The sequence below is a fragment of the Pelophylax lessonae genome (genome assembly GCF_965119305.1).
Source record: "Pelophylax lessonae genome assembly, chromosome: 3".
Classification (NCBI taxonomy): Eukaryota; Metazoa; Chordata; class Amphibia; order Anura; family Ranidae; genus Pelophylax; species Pelophylax lessonae.
Genome location: NC_138770.1, coordinates 371,238,810 through 371,259,000, shown reverse-complemented (window position 1 = coordinate 371,259,000; position 20,191 = coordinate 371,238,810). Strand labels below are relative to the sequence as shown.

The following is a 20,191-nucleotide window of genomic DNA, read 5'->3' as shown; positions in this document are numbered from 1 at the left end:
GACATGCCTGCGCTATACAATTGTATTTAGATTTTTTCCTTTAGATTTACCAAAACCATATAATAGAAGGTCAAACCTAAACACTTTCAATTTGTATGCAGTCAGGCAGGCTCTTGCACTACATAGATGAAGGTAAATCTAAAGGAAATCGAACAAAAGTTGTATTGTGTGTATCCAGCTTAAGGGCTTGTTCTTCACACCTTAACTGCAGGAAAACTGATAGGAAAACCGCACTTGCAGAGACATCAGTTTCACATCATATGATTGTGAATGATGCATAAACTGCTGCAGTAGTGCACTCACTCACTGCAATAATTTTAAATCACTACTGCAGTGCAGTCAGTGCAAAACTGCTAGAAAAAAAAAGCTAGACAAACAGCTAGACAGTGGATTGGAGTCTGTGGACTACCGCTGCAGTAGTGCACTCACTGCAATGATTTTAAATGGGTGGGTGGCTGGCTGGCTGAAACCCTGTGGTGGCTGGCTGGCTGGCTGGCTGAAACCCTGTGGTGGCTGGCTGGCTGGCTGGCTGAAACCCTGTGGTGGCTGGCTGGCTGGCTGAAACCCTGTGGTGGCTGGCTGGCTGGCTGGCTGAAACCCTGTGGTGGCTGGCTGGCTGGCTGGCTGAAACCCTGTGGTGGCTGGCTGGCTGGCTGGCTGAAACCCTGTGGTGGCTGGCTGGCTGGCTGGCTGAAACCCTGTGGTGGCTGGCTGGCTGGCTGGCTGAAACCCTGTGGTGGCTGGCTGGCTGGCTGGCTGGAACCCTGTGGTGGCTGGCTGGAACCCTGTGGTGGCTGGCTGGAACCCTGTGGTGGCTGGCTGGAACCCTGTGGTGGCTGGCTGGCTGGCTGGCTGGATCCCTGTGGTGGCTGGCTGGCTGGCTGGAACCCTGTGGTGGCTGGCTGGCTGGCTGGAACCCTGTGGTGGGTGGCTGGCTGGCTGGAACCCTGTGGTGGGTGGCTGGCTGGCTGGAACCCTGTGGTGGGTGGCTGGCTGGCTGGAACCCTGTGGTGGGTGGCTGGCTGGCTGGAACCCTGTGGTGGGTGGCTGGCTGGCTGGAACCCTGTGGTGGGTGGCTGGCTGGCTGGAACCCTGTGGTGGGTGGCTGGCTGGCTGGAACCCTGTGGTGGGTGGCTGGCTGGCTGGAACCCTGTGGTGGGTGGCTGGCTGGCTGGAACCCTGTGGTGGGTGGCTGGCTGGCTGGAACCCTGTGGTGGGTGGCTGGCTGGCTGGAACCCTGTGGTGGGTGGCTGGCAGGCTGGAACCCTGTGGTGGGTGGCTGGCAGGCTGGAACCCTGTGGTGGGTGGCTGGCTGGCTGGAACCCTGTGGTGGGTGGCTGGCTGGCTGGAACCCTGTGGTGGGTGGCTGGCTGGCTGGAACCCTGTGGTGGGTGGGTGGCTGGCTGGCTGGAACCCTGTGGTGGGTGGGTGGCTGGCTGGCTGGAACCCTGTGGTGGGTGGGTGGCTGGCTGGCTGGAACCCTGTGGTGGGTGGGTGGCTGGCTGGCTGGAACCCTGTGGTGGGTGGCTGGCTGGCTGGAACCCTGTGGTGGGTGGCTGGCTGGCTGGAACCCTGTGGTGGGTGGCTGGCTGGCTGGAACCCTGTGGTGGGTGGCTGGCTGGCTGGAACCCTGTGGTGGGTGGCTGGCTGGCTGGAACCCTGTGGTGGGTGGCTGGCTGGCTGGAACCCTGTGGTGGGTGGCTGGCTGGCTGGAACCCTGTGGTGGGTGGCTGGCTGGCTGGAACCCTGTGGTGGGTGGCTGGCTGGCTGGAACCCTGTGGTGGGTGGCTGGGTGGCTGGAACCCTGTGGTGGGTGGCTGGCTGGCTGGAACCCTGTGGTGGGTGGCTGGCTGGCTGGAACCCTGTGGTGGGTGGCTGGCTGGCTGGAACCCTGTGGTGGGTGGCTGGCTGGCTGGCTGGAACCCTGTGGTGGGTGGGAGGGTGGCTGGATGGAACCCTGTGGTGGGTGGGAGGGTGGCTGGATGGAACCCTGTGGTGGGAGGGTGGCTGGAACCCTGTGGTGGGTAGGTGGCTGGCGGGCACCCTGTGGTGGGTGGCTGGCCGGCGGGCACCCTGTGGTGGGTGGCTGGCCGGCGGGCACCCTGTGGTGGGTGGCTGGCTGGCACCGTGTGTGGTGGGTGGGTGTGTGGCTGGTACAGGCCCAGGGCCTGTGGCTGGCTACCGGGGCTGATTCTGATATATTGGGGAAAGTGAATATTGGCCCTCGATATTCCCAATAATCGGTCGATCCCTACAATGCATACAGTATATACAATTACAATAAGCATTAGGGATTATAAAGCAAAAAAACTTAAAGTGCAACTATGGCCCATATGAAATGACAGAGTATACTGTATGATACAGCTTATCAGTAGCATTAACACAGCAGTCTTTGTTTATCTGAGCCTCAAAAGTTTTATTACCTGGTGATCCAGCCAGTAAGACTTATTTTTCAACTTTCTTGCAGAAGAGACATGCAATGTCCCTTCTGCAATAATATACTGCAGAAGAGCGCGCGGTAGCGCGCACAGAAGGGTAACAGGTGACTGCTGCGAGGAGCTTGCCCGGGCTACAGACTGAGGACAAGAAAGGCGAGAATCTACCAGAGATCTACCCTACACCTGATCCTGCATAGGACAGGAGTGTACGTTTGCTCACAGCTCAAGTAATCAATTATTTGGTAGGAGGCCAACCACTCTCTTTCCACCTGGGAGACATTAGTGGCTAAACCCGTTTGGGTCTTTCCTTTGCTGTGTGATCTCTGGAGCAGAGCTATTTCTCTACACGTCCTTATATTCCAATCTTCTGGTAAGAAGCCAAGATGGTGGTGGGACACTGAATCCTTATTCACGTGGTCTTTATATTTTCAGTTTAACCGTTTCTTCACAAGAAACTTTGGATTTGGACTTCTTCTTTACCGTGTGCATTCAATTGGGACTGTTTGTGTCACGTTATTATTTGCATGGACACTATTGTTTGACACCAACTGGTGTTTTCAATGTTTTACTGTTGAATTTAATTCATTTCATTTGCCTTTGCATATTTTTCACCAGTCACTAGCACCTTAAGAATTGTCTTAATATAGACCTTATCACCTTATGTTTTGATACATATATGATTTCACATGATATTTGGCTAGCGCACCTGATACACATTATCTATTTAATTCACTATTTAAAGCTCTAAGGTAGCAGCTTCCCACTATTCAATCAGCGCACTTTTTCTTTTCACCTTAACCGCTTGCCGACCGCCGCAAGTAGATTTACTGCGGCGGTCAGCCCCTGCCAGGCAGAGTGACGTTAATTAACGTCACTAGCCTGGGTGGGTCTGGGGAGCGAGCACGCTCCCGCGCGGTCACGGACCCCCCCGCGCGTGTGACCAGCGGACCCAATGTCCGTCGGCCACTCGGCGATCGTCGGGGGAGAGGGAGAATGTCAGGCAGCTTGTGTAAACAAGCTGCCTGTCATTCTCCTCGCTGTAAAGACACTGATCACACGGATCTAGTATGTAGATCCGTTGATCAGTGTCCTTCCAGCTAGAGCCACAGCCAATCACAGTAAGAATCACGCCCCTAGGGACACACACAGCCCCTCCCTCCCAAATAAAGTTAACCCCTTCACTGCCAGTGTATTTTTACAGTAACAGTGCATATATATAGCACTGATTACTGTAGAAATGTCACTGGTAACCCCAAAAGTGTCAAAAATGTCAGTCAAGGGTCCGATCTGTCCGCCGCAATGTCGCAGTACCGCAAAAAAAAATAGCAGATCGCCGCCATTACGCGTTAAAAAAAAAAAAAACAACAAAAATGACAAAAATCTTTCCCTTTGTTAGTAAACGCGATAACTTTTGCGCAAACCAATCAAAATACGCTTTTTGCGATTTTTTTTACCAAACATAGGTAGGATAAAACAAATTGGCCAAAAATGTTAAAAAATTTTGATTTTTACATTTTTTTTTGGGGAATTTCATATAAAAAAATGTGAAAAATATTGCTATTTTTGCAAAATTGTCGCTCTTTTTTTGTTTATAGCGCGTGATCAAAAAAAAAAAAAAAAAAAAAAAAAATCGCACAGGTGATCAAATACCACCAAAAGAAAGCTCTGTTTGTGGGAAAAAAAGGACGTCAAATTCGTTTAGGTACAGCGTCGCACGACCGCGCAATTGTCCGTTAAAGTCACGCAGTGCCGAATCGCAAAATACCCCCTAGTCTTTTAGCAGGAAAATCATCCGGGGCTTAAGTGGTTAATAATATACTTACCTGCCTAATCACAATCCCCTGCAAATATACACTGAGCTGCGCATGCACAGGATGACTGTACTCCAGTACATGCAAGGGAGTGACTTCATTCTATGCCAACCAATCAAGACAGCCAAAGATCAAAGACAAGCCTGAGGCATGCCTACTCCACTTGACTCCACTCTCCAGGCGTAGATACAAGAGATACCTCCTGATGTACATGTTTAACACTGCAAAAATATGTATCTTACAAAACGTGGAAAAGTCAAGACCCCCCCCTAGACAGTGGGTAAATAGATTACTGTGGTAAATTAAATTAATTAAATAGAACGTTTGACTAAAGCCATGAAAAAGAATGGGGGAGCGGATCCGTAAACATAGTATTATTGGCACGCCTTTCAATATTCTTGAACCTACAACACTTAAGGTGTCCTCCATGCTCACTTACCTTACACCACAGGAGTGTATTTTACCATTGCCTGGATCGATGTTTGAAATGTGGGCAGCTCCACAGCAGTCCTGGAACTGGGATCTCAGCCGCATAGTCCCCTATTGCTCCATTCCCCCCCCTTTCATATTCCTACCTCCCTTTATTTGTCTCCCATAGCTACTTACTATTCCAAACCCTTGAAATACAGTGGGTACGGAAAGTATTCAGACCCCCTTAAATTTTTCACTCTTTGTTATATTGCAGCCATTTGCTAAAATCATTTAAGTTCATTCTTCTTCCTCATAAATGTACACATAGCACCCCATACTGACAGAAAAACACAGAATTGTTGACATTGTTGCAGATTTATTAAAAAAGAAAAACTGAAATATCACATGGTTCTAAGTATTCAGACCCTTTGCTGTGGCACTCATATATTTAACTCAGGGGCTTTCCATTTCTTCTGATCATCCTTGAGATGGTTCTACACCTTCATTTGAGTCCAGCTGTGTTTGATTATACTGATTGGACTTGATTAGGAAAGCCACACACCTGTCTATATAAGACCTTCCAGATCACAATGCATGTCAGAGCAAATGAGAATCATGAGGTCAAAAGGAACTGCCTAAAGAGCTCAGAGACAGAATTGTGGCAAGGCACAGATCTGGCCAAGGTTACAAAAAGATTTCTGCTGCACTTAAGGTTCCTAAGAGCACAGTGGCCTCCATAATCCTCAAATGGAAGACGTTTGGGACGACCAGAACCCTTCCTAGAGCTGGCCGTCTGGCCAAACTGAGCTATCGGGGGTGAAGAGCCTTGGTGAGAGAGGTAAAGAAGAACCCGAAGATCACTGTGGCTGAGCTCCAGAGATGCAGTCAGGAGATGGGAGAAAGTTGTAGAAAGTCAACCATCACTGCAGCCCTCCACCAGTCGGGGCTTTATGGCAGAGTGGCCCGACGGAAGCCTCTCCTCAGTGTAAGACACATGAAAGCCCGCATGGAGTTTGCTAAAAAACACCTGAAGGACTCCAAGATGGTGAGAAATAAGATTCTCTGGTCTGATGAGACCAAAATAGAACTTTTTGGCCTTAATTCTAAGCGGTATGTGTGGAGAAAACCAGGCACTGCTCATCACCTGTCCAATACAGTCCCAACAGTGAAGCATGGTGGTGGCAGCATCATGCTGTGGGGGTGTTTTTCAGCTGCAGGGACAGGACGACTGGTTGCAATCGAGGGAAAGATGAATGCGGCCAAGTACAGGGATATCCTGGACAAAAACCTTCTCCAGAGTGCTCTGGACCTCAGACTGGGCCGAAGGTTTACCTTCCAACAAGACAATGACCCTAAGCACACCGCTAAAATAACGAAGGAGTGGCTTCACAACAACTCCGTGACTGTTCTTGAATGGCCCAGCCAGAGCCCTGACTTAAACCCAATTGAGCATCTCTGGAGAGACCTAAAAATGGCTGTCCACCAACGTTTACCATCCAACCTGACAGAACTGGAGAGGATCTGCAAGGAGGAATGGCAGAGGATCCCCAAATCCAGGTGTGAAAGACTTGTTGCATCTTTCCCAAAAAGACTCCTGGCTGTATTAGATCAAAAGGGGGCTTCTACTAAATACTGAGCAAAGGGTCTGAATACTTAGGACCATGTGATATTTCAGTTTTTCTTTTTTAATAAATCTGCAACAATGTCAACAATTCTGTGTTTTTCTGTCAGTATGTGGTGCTATGTGTACATTCATGAGGAAGAAGAATGAACTTAAATGATTTTAGCAAATGGCTGCAATATAACAAAGAGTGAAAAATTTAAGGGGGTCTGAATACTTTCCGTACCCACTGTATTTCAGTTCGTTTAGTAATGCTAGCTTCTATTGGAGCTCTACTAAGGCTACGTTCACATCTTGGCGTTGCTATTTACAGGCGTTTTTTCACCGTTTTTGTCCAGGCGTTTTTAGAATGACTAGTAAACAATGGAAAAAAATAAAAACACCTGTTCTCTGCCTAGTTAGACTTACCGTTAACTCTGTTTCTAGGAGTCGTCTAGGACAGCACAGGAGATATAGGCTCCACATCCGGAGACAGGAAACACAAAGGATCAGGTGAATAAAGGGGCAGACACCCACCATCTTCCCCAGTCTTTATCCGAGAACTCCCCGGACATGGCATCTGCAACAAGACAAAAAACACTCGCTCATGGTTATAACAGCATTATAGGGAGGGAATCCCTGCTGTCCTGGACGACTCCTAGAAACAGAGTTACTGGTAAATCTAACTCTGGTTTTTCTCGAGTCGTCTGTCCAGGACAGCACAGGAGAGATCCACGAGAACTTACCAGATTAGGGTGGGACTACCGCCTGGAGGACCTTCCTTCCAAACGCTTGATCTTGCGCAGAGAGGAGGTCCTGTCTGTAGTGCTTGATAAATGTCGAGAAGCTAGAGCAGGTGGCTGCTTTGCAAATTTGTTCTGGTGTTGCCCCTGCCCGCTCCACCCAAGAAGCAGATAACGCCCTCGTGGAGTGGGCCAACAGAAAAAGGGCACTCTTTGCCTAAATTTCTATAAGCTTCTACTATCACCTGTTTAATACACCTGGCTATAGTATTTTTTGAAGCCTGCTGCCCCTTATTTTTCCCTGAATGCACTACAAATAAAGCATTGGATTTTCTAAAGCTTTTAGACAACTCTAGATAGCTTAACACACAGGCCCTGACATCTAAAAGATGAAACTCTGCTTCCCTTGGATTGGAAGGGGAGGAACAGAAGGATGGTAACACCATTTATTGGGCCCTGTGGAACCTGGAAGCCACTTTAGGTAGGAATCCTGGCTCTGTACGTACCACCAACCTGTCTTCAAAAATTTTAAGAAAAGGTTCCCTAACAGAAAGCACCTGTAACTCACTAATGCGTCTGGCTGTAGAAATTGCCACCAGAAAGGCTGTCTTAAGGGTAATATACTTTAACGACAGGTCTACGTCCTGCGAAAGTTTTATCCAGCCCTGTAGTACTATTGACAAGTCCCATTTAGGAAGTACCTTAAATGTAATTGGTCTCATTCTGGATAATCCCTTGAAGAACCTCACCACTAAAGGTTCTAAAGCCAGGGATTTTTCCAGAAACACTGATAATGCCGCTACCTGCACTTTAAAAGTGCTAACGGCCAGTCCCTTGTCTGCACCTTCCTGTAGAAATTCAAGAATGGCTGGAATACCGACCTCCCGGTTATCGGTTTTTAGCAAAGAACAAAAAATTTTCCAATACTTTGCCTGGGTGACCTTTCTACTAGAAAGAATTGTGGCGATCACTTTATCTGAAAGTCCTTTTGACTTCAAAAGACCTTCTTCAGATACCAGGCTGCCAACTTCATTCTCTGGATCTTTGGCAGTTGTATCGGTCCCTGGGATAGCAGGTCTTCCCTCTCTGGGAACATGAGGGGGGGGGACCTACTGCTAGACGCCACAGGGATGAAAACCAAGGCCTGTTTGGCCAAAACGGGGCTACCAGGATTAACCACTTGCCGACTGCTCACAGTATATTTACTGCGGCAGTCAGCCACTCACAGGCAGAGCGCGCTCCCGCTCGGTCACGGATCCCCCCCCCGCGCGCGCGCGCGTGTGTGTGACTGGCGGACCCGATGTCCGCCGGTCCCTCTGCGATCGTCGGGGGAGAGGGAGAAAGTCAGGCGGCTAGTGTAAACAAGCCGCCTGTCATTCTCCCCGGTGTAGAAACGATGATCACACGGTTCTACTATGTAGGACCGTTGATCATTGTTCCTACACCTCAAGCCACAGCCAATCACAGTTAGAATCACGCCCCTAGGGACACACACAGCCCCTCCCTCTCAAATAAAGTTAAGCCCTTCACTACCAGTGTATTTTTACAGTAACAGTGCATATGTATAGCACTGATTACTGTAGAAATGTCACTGGTAACCCCAAAAGTGTCAAAAATGTCAGTCAAGGGTCCGATCTGTCCGCTGCAATGTCGCAGTACCGCAAAAAAAAAAAAAAGACAGAAATCTTTCCCTTAGTTAGTAAACACGATAACTTTTGCACAAACCAATTTTTTTTACCAAACATATGTAGCATAAAACAAATTGGCCGAAAATGTTAAAAAATTTTGATTTTTACATTTTTTTGGGGGGGATTTCATATAAAAAAAATGTGAAAAATATTGCTATTTTTGCAAAATTGTCGCTCTTTTTGTTTATGGCGCATGATCAAAAAAAAAAGCACAGGTGATCATATGCCACCAAAAGAAAGCTCTGTTTGTGGGGAAAAAAAAAGGACGTCAAATTCGTTTACGTACAGCGTCGCATGACCGCGCAATGGTCCGTTAAAGTCACGCAGTGCCGAATCGCAAAATACCCCCTGGTCAGGAAGGGGGTAAAATCTTCCGGGGCTTAAGTGGTTAAGGTGGTATCCTCTAGAGCTGCACGATTAATCGTATGAAAATCGCGATCTCGATTCACCCCCCCTGACGATCTAAACCTGAAATATGCTCGATTCTTTGCATAGCAGAGAGAACAGCTGTGGGGAAAAAAAAAAAAAAGCCTCCCGGCAAACGCCTATCAGCAAAGTCTCCCAGTAACTATAAACAAAAATGATTACATTGTATCTTTTCCTTCCCTCTGCCAGGGAGAAAGGAAGTTTAACCTCTTAAAGACTGGACCTTTTTCTGACACTTGTTGCTTGCAAGTTAAAATCAGTTTTTTTTTTGCTAGAAAAGTACTTAGAACCCCCAAACATTTTATATATTTTTTTTAGCAGAGACCCTACAGAATAAAATGGCGATTGTTGTAATATTTTATGTCACACTGTATTTGCGCAGCAGTCTTTCAAACGCAAATAATAGACTTTAATGAATAAAAAAAAAAACTTAACAGTAAAGTTATCCCAATTTTTTTTTTGTTACACAGAGAATCGTGAGAGAATCGTGATCTTTATTCCAAGCTAAAAAATCGTGATTCTCATTTTGGCCAGAATCGTGCAGCTCTAGTATCCTCCTGGATGAACTTCCTTAGAACGAGAGGAATCAGCTTGAACGGGGAAAAGGCATAACTCAGCTGAGACGTCCACTCCTGAGCTAAGGCATCCAGCCCTATGGCTCCTCCGCCTTTCTCCAAGGAAAAGTACCTTGGGACTTTGTTGTTCGTTCTGCTGGCGAACAGATTTATGTCTGGAAGGCCCCATCTCTGGGTCACCAACTGGAAGACTTCCCTGTTTTAGGGACCACTCCGATTCCGATACCCGATGGCGACTTAGAAAATCTGCCATCTCGTTGTCCACACCCCTTAGGTGGACTGCGGAAATAGAGCTCAGGTTTGCTTCTGCCCAGGAAAAAAGGTTTGCTGTCAGCTGCATCAGGGACGGGCACCGTGTCCCCCCTTGTTTGTTAACATAAGCGACCGCCACCACGCTGTCCGATAGGACTAGTACATGGTGGCCGTTCAGGTCTTTGGAGAAAACTTAGGGCTTCCCAGATTGCCCGCAGTTCTCTCCAATTGGCCGATTCCCGAGATTCCCTCGTGGACCATGCTCCCTGGGCCATCCTCGTTCCCCAGTGGGCTCCCCAGCCCCAGGTACTGGCGTCTGTAGTTATCCGGACGGATATTGCGAAGGACCACTGCAGGCCCCCCCAGAGGTTCTTTTCTTTCCTCCACCACCAGAGTGATTGCTTGGCTTTTGGGGATAAATGGATGGTCTTGTCCAGGGATTGTTGTCTCCCGTCCCAAACTCTCAGGATTGTTGGCCTGGAGACACTGAAAGGAACAGCTGGGATTGTTGCCGACAGGAACCCTAGGCCTGACATAGCTGTCCTGATGGACAGTGACATGTTGGTTTGCAGGGCGGCCACTGTCGCTTTTACCTTTTCCCCCCTTTTCTAGAGTGAGAAAAACTTTCTGCTCTATCAAATTTATCTTGTACCCCAGATAGCACAACTCTTGTGTTGGGATCAGGTTGGATTTGTCCTTGTTGATTAACCAACCCAGGTCCTCCAAGAACCGGGTGGCTACCCGCAAGTCTTCCTGCAACTGGGGAAAGGAGTGGGCAAAAAATAAACGGTCGTCCAGATAAGGAATGACCGAGATTCCCCTTAGTCTTAAGGGAGCCAGTGCCTCTGCCAGAACTTTGGTGAAAATCCTGGGAGAAGAACTCAGCCCGAATGGCAGGGCTCTGAACTACAGATGGCGAACAGCACTCCCCCAGCTTACCGCTATTCTTAAAAGTTTTTGAGACTTCTTGTGAATCGGGATATGAAGATAGGCATCCCTTAGATCCAGGGAAGCCATAAAGCAATTTGGGGGGAGCATGGCTTTCATCCGGAATTTCTTGTAGGTCACCCATCTGTTCAGAGGTTTTAGGTTCAGGATTAGTCGAAAATTCCCCAACGGCTTTTTCACCACAAAGATGTGCGAGTAGAAACCCATATTTGTTTCTTCTTGGGGCACTGAAACAAGAACTCTCTGGTTCACAAGGTCGCCAATTTGCGACAGCAGTGCCGACGCCTTTAGGGGATCTCTGGGAGGGGAGGTCAGAACTGTTCTTGCGGGTGGAATACCCTGGAACTGAATCTGATAATCCTCAGAATGAACCTGTTTTGGGTCACGCTTTCCATTGGGGTTTTTTTTTTTTTTTTAGGAGAGGAAAAGAGAATACCCTTCTTTTGTTGTCCTCTCCCCCACTGTTTTTTAGTGGCTGGCATTTTGGAAGCTTGCCTTTGTGGTCTTTGGGGATGAAAAAAACGTCGCTCTGGAGCTTTGGGCTTTGTCGGAAAAGCTTTCTTCCTATCCGCCGTTCGGTCCAGGACCTTCTTTAGGTCTGGACCGAATAAGAGGTCCCCTTCAAAGGGAATACCACAAAGCTTTGTCTTGGACGCCAAGTCCCCTGACCATGACTTCAACCACAAGGCCCTACGTGAAGAGTTCACCAGGGCTGCAGTTCTGGCGGACAACTTGACCGATTCTGCCGAAGCATCTGCCATATACCCGGCCGCTTTTGACAGCATAGGAAGGGAATCCAGAATTTCATTACGGGAAGTCCCTCCTTCCAGATGGGCTTTAAGTTGGTCCAGCCAAACCTCCAGATTTCTCGCCACCACTGTTGTGGCCATAACTGGCTTTAGGTTAGCCATAACTGCCTCCCATGACCTTTTAAGGAGAACCTCTATTCTCTTGTCCATAGGCTCTTTAAGGACACCCATATCCTCAAAGGCCAGGTCTGTAGACTAGGCGCATTGTGAGAAGGCCGCATCCAGCTTGGGAACCTTGTTCCAAATACAAGAGGGATCCTTGTTAAAGGGAAACCTCCTCTTTAAGCTTTTCGGGAAAAACAGCTTCTTTTCAGGCTCCACCCACTCCTTCTTAATGGAGTCCGACAAAGTGTCATGTACCGGAAATACCCTACACTGAGTTTCTTTCAGGGTTTGGTACATTTTGTCATGTAGGGACAGAGAGACCTGCTCTTCCTTAATTTCTAAGGTCTCATAAATCACTCCTAGTAAAGCATCAACATCCTCCAGTGATAACTTATACCTAGGTGATTTAGTCCCTAACTCAAGGACCTCCCTGGAAGAAGCTGCCTCACTAAGCTCTTTAAGGGAATCTGAGTCCTCTGCCTCTGTTTCTACACCCTCCTCTGGGGCTGAAACTAGGGGGGCTTCTGCTGGCTGTTTGGGGGTCTCTATGTTAGACAGCATAGATTTAATCGCTTTCATCTCCTTTTGGACTCCTGTGATTAAATCCTTGCATGCCCCTGTTGACTCCTTATAGACCAATTTGTCTATATAGGGTTTACAAAGGGGTTTACTCCAGCCCTCCTTAAACTTAGCAGCACAGGCCGGGCATCTTTTCTTCCCTGACGGTTTCTCTGTGTCTTTGGGCTGAGCCTGAAGACGAGAAGAGGGAAAAAAACAAGGAAATCGTGAGACCCTTAACAGAAAAAAACAAGGAGGGGGATAAACTACAATAGCCACCCCCTCCCCCTGCCAGAGAAGCTAAGCCAGAGTTCCTAGGCTCATAAGCCCAGACTCAGCTTTGAGGGGAGGGAGGGGGGAGGAGTAAAAACAAACAAGGGAATCACAGCATTCTGAGGGTCCCTGTACTCACCCCCCCCCCCCTCTCCCAGCTTAGTAGGTAGCCTACCCTTGTGACACCTACCTGAGCTGGGATGGCGTCACCACCTCTGTGTCCTGCAGTCTCCATGAGAGAGGCTTCTTCCTCCTACAGCATCCTGCCGTTGCGTTCTGCCCAGGGAAGCCTCGCAGACCTACAGCGGTTTCAGCAGTTTAAATAAACCGCCATGGCTCCATCACCGCTGTGAGAGCCGGAAACCGGAAGTGATGCGCCGGAAGCCCCGCCCTCCTCCGATGCGCTCCAAGGGCCGGAAATCGAGGCCTGCGCAAGTGCCCACTGCCTTGTCGGAAGCCCTCGGTTACATCGCTGCGGGCAGTGGACATAGCCCTCCCCGGGCTCCAGGAGGAGATGCGCCAGATACGGCCTCGTTGGCCACCAGGGGGCCCCACCGCTGACCTCCCTCTTCTGATCGGAACAAGTACAGCAGAGCTCCACACCTTCCTCCTCCTCCGGGTAGGAAACACAAAAGACTGGGGAAGATGGTGGGTGTCCGCCCCTTTATTCACCTGATCCTTTGTGTTTCCTGTCTCCGGAGGTGGAGCCTATATCTCCTGTGCTGTCCTGGACAGACGAGTGGAGAAAAGAAGCTCATGTACTTTTTTGAGAGTTTTGCTTAAAACGTCAAAACGCTCAGACGTGAACAGGGGCAATTGAAATGAATAGGATTTGTCTTGTTGGGCGTTTTTTGAGCTGATCCTAGAGCAGAAAAACTCCCCAAAAACGCCCCAAAACGCCTACATGTGAACTTAGCCTAAGGGTTAGCAGTTCAGTGTGTTAAATCTTTTATAGAAGAAAAAAAAAATATATACCTGTGCTCAAATCCCAATAGCCTGTACATGTATATTATCTATCACACCCCTTTAGTGCCTAATAAATTACACGCAAGTACAAGCTATTGGAATTTGAGCACAAGTAAATCTTATTTCTGTCAGTGAACAGACCTGAACCTAGTAGCTCACCCCCATTAAATGCCTGTTTGCCCCATATTGGCATTTTGTTGACTGTAGCATTTGCAGTGGCAGAGCAGTGTGGGACTGGCCAAAAAAAAAAAAAAAACAACACTTGTATTTCATTAAAACGTTTGTTAGAACGGGTATAGCAGAATGCAGAAGGATTCTTCTAGAATCTTGTGTTCGGTTCTTTACTGTCTGTCAATGTCGCTGTCAATCTTTGAATGACAATTGCGCAGTCATGCTACACTGTACCCATATGAAATTTCTCTTTTTTTTTCACACAAATGGAGCTTTCTTTTGGTGGTATTTAATCACCACTGGGTTCTTTTTTTACTAAAACAAAAAAAAAAAAAAAAAAAAGAAATTTAAAAGCAAACAGTTTTCATAGTTTGTTATGAAATTTTGTAAATAGGCAATTTTTCTCCTTCACTGATGTGCGCTTAGGAGGCTGCATGGATAAGGCGGCACTGGTTAGCAGCATTGATGGGCACTGGCTGGAAGCACTGACGTCACTGTGTGGGACCAACGTCCCTTTTACAGAAGACGTTAATCGGCCTATTTTTTTTCTCCCTGAGGCCGATTACCGGCTTCCGTTTACATCATATGATCAGCTTTTGTTGGCTGACAACTGATCACATGGTAAAAGGGCAGGGACTGGCCCTTCACTCTGATCAGCCGAGTCCCAACGACTCGGTGATCACAGAGCGTGGCGAGCGGGCAGTACGAGAACTGTAGCTTTCGGCTATAGCGTGGGCACTAAGAGTTTTAAATATATATATATATATATATATATATATATATATATATATATATCTTAAAATTCTATTAGGCCCTCTTAAGGAAAGCACTATGCTGTACAGAAATGTTCTTTATTCCAAAGGATTAACCGTTATTCTGCAGGGAACTATGGAAAGGCCGATTCATTCATTGTTTGTCTGACAAAAAGTAATAAATGCTTTACCTGGTACAGTCACTGACATGTCCAATCCATCATATATGTCAACTGAACTGGCCTCACTTTTAGCAGGAGACCCTGTAAAAATAAGGACAATTTTAAAATTTGAATTTCTCATACAAAGATAAAACCGGGACAATAACCAAATCAAAAAAAAAAAAAAGCTTCTAAAAATTTGTAAAATCCTGCATCCATGCCTACAAAGCATTGCACACCTGATCAGTAGATTGTGAGTGCAATATAAGGCTCCTGCATAATCTCTGCTCATAACCCAGTTAGGAAGCTGGAGGAAATGTCAATGCACCAGGAGTGACCTGAATAACTCACTCATATTACATTAATAACTACAAGTCCTTCTGCTGTGCTGGAAGATGGGACTTGTAGTTTATTCATTAACAGTCTCTGAGATCTCTCAGATAAAAGTAACAGAGGCTGCGGGGGAGCACAGGGAGATACTTAGCACCATGTTACACCCTAAATATTTCACCTAAAAGTGTTATTAGCCTTTGAAACTCGTAATGTCAGCTACTCCTGTTACTAAAATAACAATCCTGCTGAACTACATAGCCCATGTATGACATAACAAAACAGTTAACCCCCCCCCCCCCCCCCACCCAATACAAAACGTAAATGTACTGCACATGCGGCTATGTTGGAAAACTATGATTGCTTTAGTGCCGGTTCACACTAGTACGACTTGTCAGCCTGACAAGTCGCGGTCCGTTGTGTGGTACGGGAACCTTTCTAATAGGAGCGACACAAGTCGCTCCGACTTAGAAAAAGGTTCCTGTACTACTTCGGGGCGACCTGGAGCGACTTGCATAGACATTCATTCTGTGAGGTCCGTGCAAGTCGCGGTGCACGCGACTTCACAGGTCGCCCACGAAGTCGTGCTGCTTCAGTGTGAACCGGAACTTACACATTATATATTGCCAAGCACTCTGGGATGGACACAAAAAAAAACAAAATGTACACAATTACTTGTTATCTGCAAATCCTTGAAAGAGAGATCAATTTTCAATGCAACCATACAGAATATTACAGTGCAGTGCTACACTAGTTTTAAAGTGACACTTGCCATACAAATCTTGAAAATCCATTACATCCTGGTCACAGAGGGGTCTCTTGGCTGACATCTTGCTGGTTTATGTAACCATCTGCAGGAAAATTATAGTGCAATGTTACTTAAAGGTCAAGTCTACCTTTTTAAAATAATATATGCACATATTTTTGCAAGAAAAAAATGGGGATGTATTATTTCCGCATAGGATATTGCAAAGCATTGTACCTACAATCAGTGCCAGACTCCTTCAGGTTCTTCCTCCAGCTTTGTGTCAATGCCTATGTACAGGCTTACCATTGGAGAGCTGGAGGAAGTGATAAGGGACTAAGGGTGATCATTACACTTGTGTTTTAATGAGAACTACGAGTCCATCTGTTGTTGTTGTTGAAGACAGGACTTGTAGTTTATTCAATCACAGATTACTATGAATGAATGACATGGCCGTGTGGGCAGGGCTTGGCACCATGGTATATCCTAAATACAGGTGCAACATGTTGTAAAAGATGGAGTCCACTTTTAAGTTATTGTTTCTCTAAGTAATTGAACACATTATTCTGAGCCTAAAGTGATATAGTGGGGTATTTAAGGGTGTAAACTTATATTCTGTGCAGTCTTCAACTTTTACTAAATAAAAAGTCCCACAGAAATATGTAATAATCGTTATCAAAAAAAAAAAAACAAAAAAAACTGAATTTTTGTAAAATCTTACCGTAAAATTCCTTTCTCCGAGTCCTCCGACAGTCGCCGCCACTTCATAATCTTCACTAATGGGGTATTGACCTTTGCTCCGTAGGAGTAGCTAGGCAACAAGATTTGTTAATATAAAAGCTTTTAGCATATCACACCCCTAGGGGGCGGTCCCCTCAGTCAATACCTCCCTGCTTCCTGCATTCTCAACTCAGTTTCAGTAGCATAGCAGTAGAGTACATAAACAAACCCCAAAAGAGGGGCGGGGGCGGCGACTGTCGGAGGACTCAGAGAAAGGAATTTTACGGTAAGATTTTACAAAAATTCAGTTTTCTCTTACGTCCTCCGACAGTAGCCGCCACTTCATAATCTTCACTAATGGGGACGTCCTAGAGCAGTGTAGACATGAGGGGTGGGAAAAACGCAGCTACGCCTAAAGCAACGCAGTACCCACATCAGAGAAAGGAACCTTACCAAAGTAAGAACCAACTGGGCAACAGGAGAACATGCTCAACAGGAGCAACAACCCAGGAAAGAACAAGTAACCTAGGGGTAAAAAAACACCCCAAAAGCCAAGGACCCAAAACAAGGGACCCCAAGGCACTGCCGCACTAAGAACTTTACAGCCAAAGGAAGCATCTGCCGATGCCTGAACATCCACCTTGTAAAATTTGGAGAAGGTGTGAACGGGCGACCAAGTCGCCGCCTTACACACCTGGGCCACAGAGGCCTGATGACGATAGGCCCAAGACTTACTCAGAGACCTGGTAGAGTGCACCTTCACAGGGAAAGGAGGAACCTTCCCCTTCAAAGCATAGGCTTGCACAATAGTCTGTCTGATCCATTTGGCGATGGTCGCAGCCGACGCTGCCATGCCCTTCCGAGGACCCTCTGGAAGGACAATTAGAGAATCCGACTTGCGAAAGGATTTCGTCGATGACAGGTAAACCCTGATCGCCCGAACAACATCCAAGGAATGCAAAGCCACCTCCTTTGGATGCTTAGGCTTCGCGCAAAGCGAAGGCAAAACAATGTCCTCATTGAGGTGAAATTCCGAGATCCTCTTAGGAAGAAAAGAAGGGTTAGGTCGTAAGACCACCTTATCCAAGTGAATCACCAAGTAGGGAGAGCTGCAGGACAAGGCCGCCAGCTCCGACACCCTGCGAGCCGAAGTGATCACTACCAAAAAGGCAACCTTCTTGGACAACAGAGACAACGAGATCTCCCTGATCTTCTCAAAGGGAGCATGCTGTAACACGGACAGAACAAGGTTCAAGTCCCATGGAGGTAAAGGATCCCTCCGAGGAGGGGCCAAGTGTCGCACCCCTTGAACAAAGGTGCTAACCAAAGAATTAGACGCCACAGGGCGTTGAAAGAGAACGGCCAGCGCAGAAAACTGACCCTTAATCGTGGCCAACGCCAAGCGCTGGTCCACGCCCGTTTGAAGGAAAGCCAACACTCTCGATACCGAGTATGAGCGAGGGGAATACCCCCTGGACTCACACCAGGCAAAATACGCCTTCCAAGTACGGTAGTAAATCTTCCCCGAAGAGGCCTTCCTAGCCTTGATCAAAGTGGGAATGACCTCAGGGGAGAGACCCCTATCCTTCAGGACCTGGCTTTCAACAGCCAGGCCGTTAAAGCCAGCAACTGTAAAGCAGGATGGAATATCGGACCTTGAGACAGGAGATCTTCTCGAAGAGGTAGACGCCACGGAGCGTCGACCGCCAGATTTACGAGGTCTGCGTACCAAGACCGGCGAGGCCAGTCTGGCGCCACCAGAATCACCGTGTGCGGTTCCGAGGCCAACCTGCGAAGGAGCCTGGACAGCAGCTGAATCGGTGGAAAGGCATACATCAGACGATACTGACGCCAGGGCGCCACTAACGCGTCTGAGGCGTCTGCCCGAGGATCGCGCGTCCTTGCCACGAACCTTTCCACCTTGTTGTTTAGACGAGACGCGAACAGGTCCACATCTGGGGAACCCCACTTCGCGCACAACATCTGAAAGACATCCGGGTGAAGGGACCATTCTCCCTGGTCCAGGGTCTGGCAACTCAGATAGTCCGCCTGCCAGTTCTCCACCCCCGGAATGTGAACTGCAGATATCGCCGGGACGTGCGTCTCGGCCCAAGACATATCGCCGGGACGTGCGTCTCGGCCCAAGACAGAATGTCGGCTACTTCCCGAGCCGCTCGGGCACTCCTGGTGCCCCCTTGGTGATTGATGTAGGCCACCGCTGTGGCATTGTCCGTCTGCACCCGAACCGGACGGCCCTGAAGCCTGTCCGTCCAACGCAGAGATTTATCGCTCGCAATTCCAAAATGTTGATCGGAAGGGAGGATTCCTCCTCCGACCAAGTTCCCTGGGCGGACAGAACGCCCAGAACACCACCCCAGCCCGACAGGCTGGCATCCGTGGTGATCACCGTCCATGACAAAGGACGAAAAGACTTGCCCCCCGACACCGCCGGGGACTGGAGCCACCACAAAAGACCCTTTCGGGTGAGGCGGCTCAACGAAATCCGCAGATACAGAGATTGCCGACGCCCGTCCCACTTGGCCAGGATCTCCGCCTGAAGATCCCGTGTGTGAAACTGGGCGAAGGGAATCGCCTAGAAAGCAGAGACCATTAGGCCCAGACACCTCATACATGTCCGAAGGGACGAGCACTGAGTGTCCCCGAGGGACCTGATTTCGTTCTGAAGTGTCCGGAGCTTGTCTTCCGGCAGGAAGACCTTCGCTTGAACAGAGTCCAGGATCATCCCCAGGTAGGGAAGACGAACCGATGGACACAACGTCGACTTTGGAAAATTCACCGTCCAACCGAACTCCTGTAGAGTCTGCATCGTGACGGACAGGTCGTTCACCAGGCCCTGACTGGTCGCAGACCGAATCAGACCGAATATCGTCTAGATATCCCAAGACAGAGACGCCCTGGGCTCTGAATAAAGCCAGAACCGGCGCAAGCACCTTGGTGAAAACCCGCGGAGCCGAAGCGAGACCGAAGGGTAACGCCACGAATTAGTAGTGATCCTCCGCAATGGCGAATCGAAGGTACCCCTGGTGACCCTCGAAAATGGGGATGTGAAGATACGCATCCTTCAAGTCGATGGAGGCCATGAATTCCCCTGGAACCAGGGCAGCCACCACTGAGCGCAGGGATTCCATGCGGAACTTGCGAACCCGCACAAAGCGGTTCAGAGCTTTCAAGTCCAGAATCGGACGTACCTTGCCCTCATTTCTGGGCACAGTGAACAGATTGGAGTAGAACCCCCAAAATCTGTCCCGATGAGGCACCGGAACCACCACTCTCTGGGCCCGCAGGTCCCGCACCGCCAGGTGCAGATCCTGCAAACGCTCCGGAGACAGCTGAAGATTTGAGGGAAAAAATCTGCTCGCCGGCCGAGAGAGAAACTCGATCTTGTATCCAGATCGAACGATTTCCTGAACCCACCTGTCCCGAATGCGGGCCAGCCAGGGTTGAAGAAAACCGAGCAAACGTCCCCCCACCCAAGAGCCGGGTGAGGGCGCCCCTTCAGGCCGAATTGGCATGGGCAGCGGACCCGGACTGGCCGGACTTCTGCTTACCTGCCCACGGCTTCTTCTGGGAGCCTTGGCCCTTGAAGGGCTTGCCCTTGTATTGCGACCGAAAGGCACGAAAGGACCCCTGAGAGGGCCTAAACGAGGTATTCTTCTTACCGCGAACAAACTTATTCTTGTGAGATTGG

At 48.4% G+C, this 20,191-nt stretch overlaps 1 protein-coding gene across 2 annotated transcripts in view; it reads right to left on the bottom strand.

Moving 5' to 3' along the window:
• The window catches only part of CASP8AP2 (caspase 8 associated protein 2), a 106,557-nt gene that overhangs the window by 68,808 nt on the left and 17,558 nt on the right, over positions 1-20,191 (bottom strand). For both annotated transcript variants that reach the window (XM_082249076.1, XM_082249077.1), the window contains exons 2-3: positions 15,790-15,868; positions 14,718-14,789 (exon numbers count right to left, since the gene is read on the bottom strand). In XM_082249076.1, the coding sequence (XP_082105202.1) occupies positions 14,718-14,789; positions 15,790-15,847 (130 nt within the window). In that variant the 5' untranslated portion in view covers positions 15,848-15,868. The remainder of the gene's footprint in view (positions 1-14,717; positions 14,790-15,789; positions 15,869-20,191) is intronic.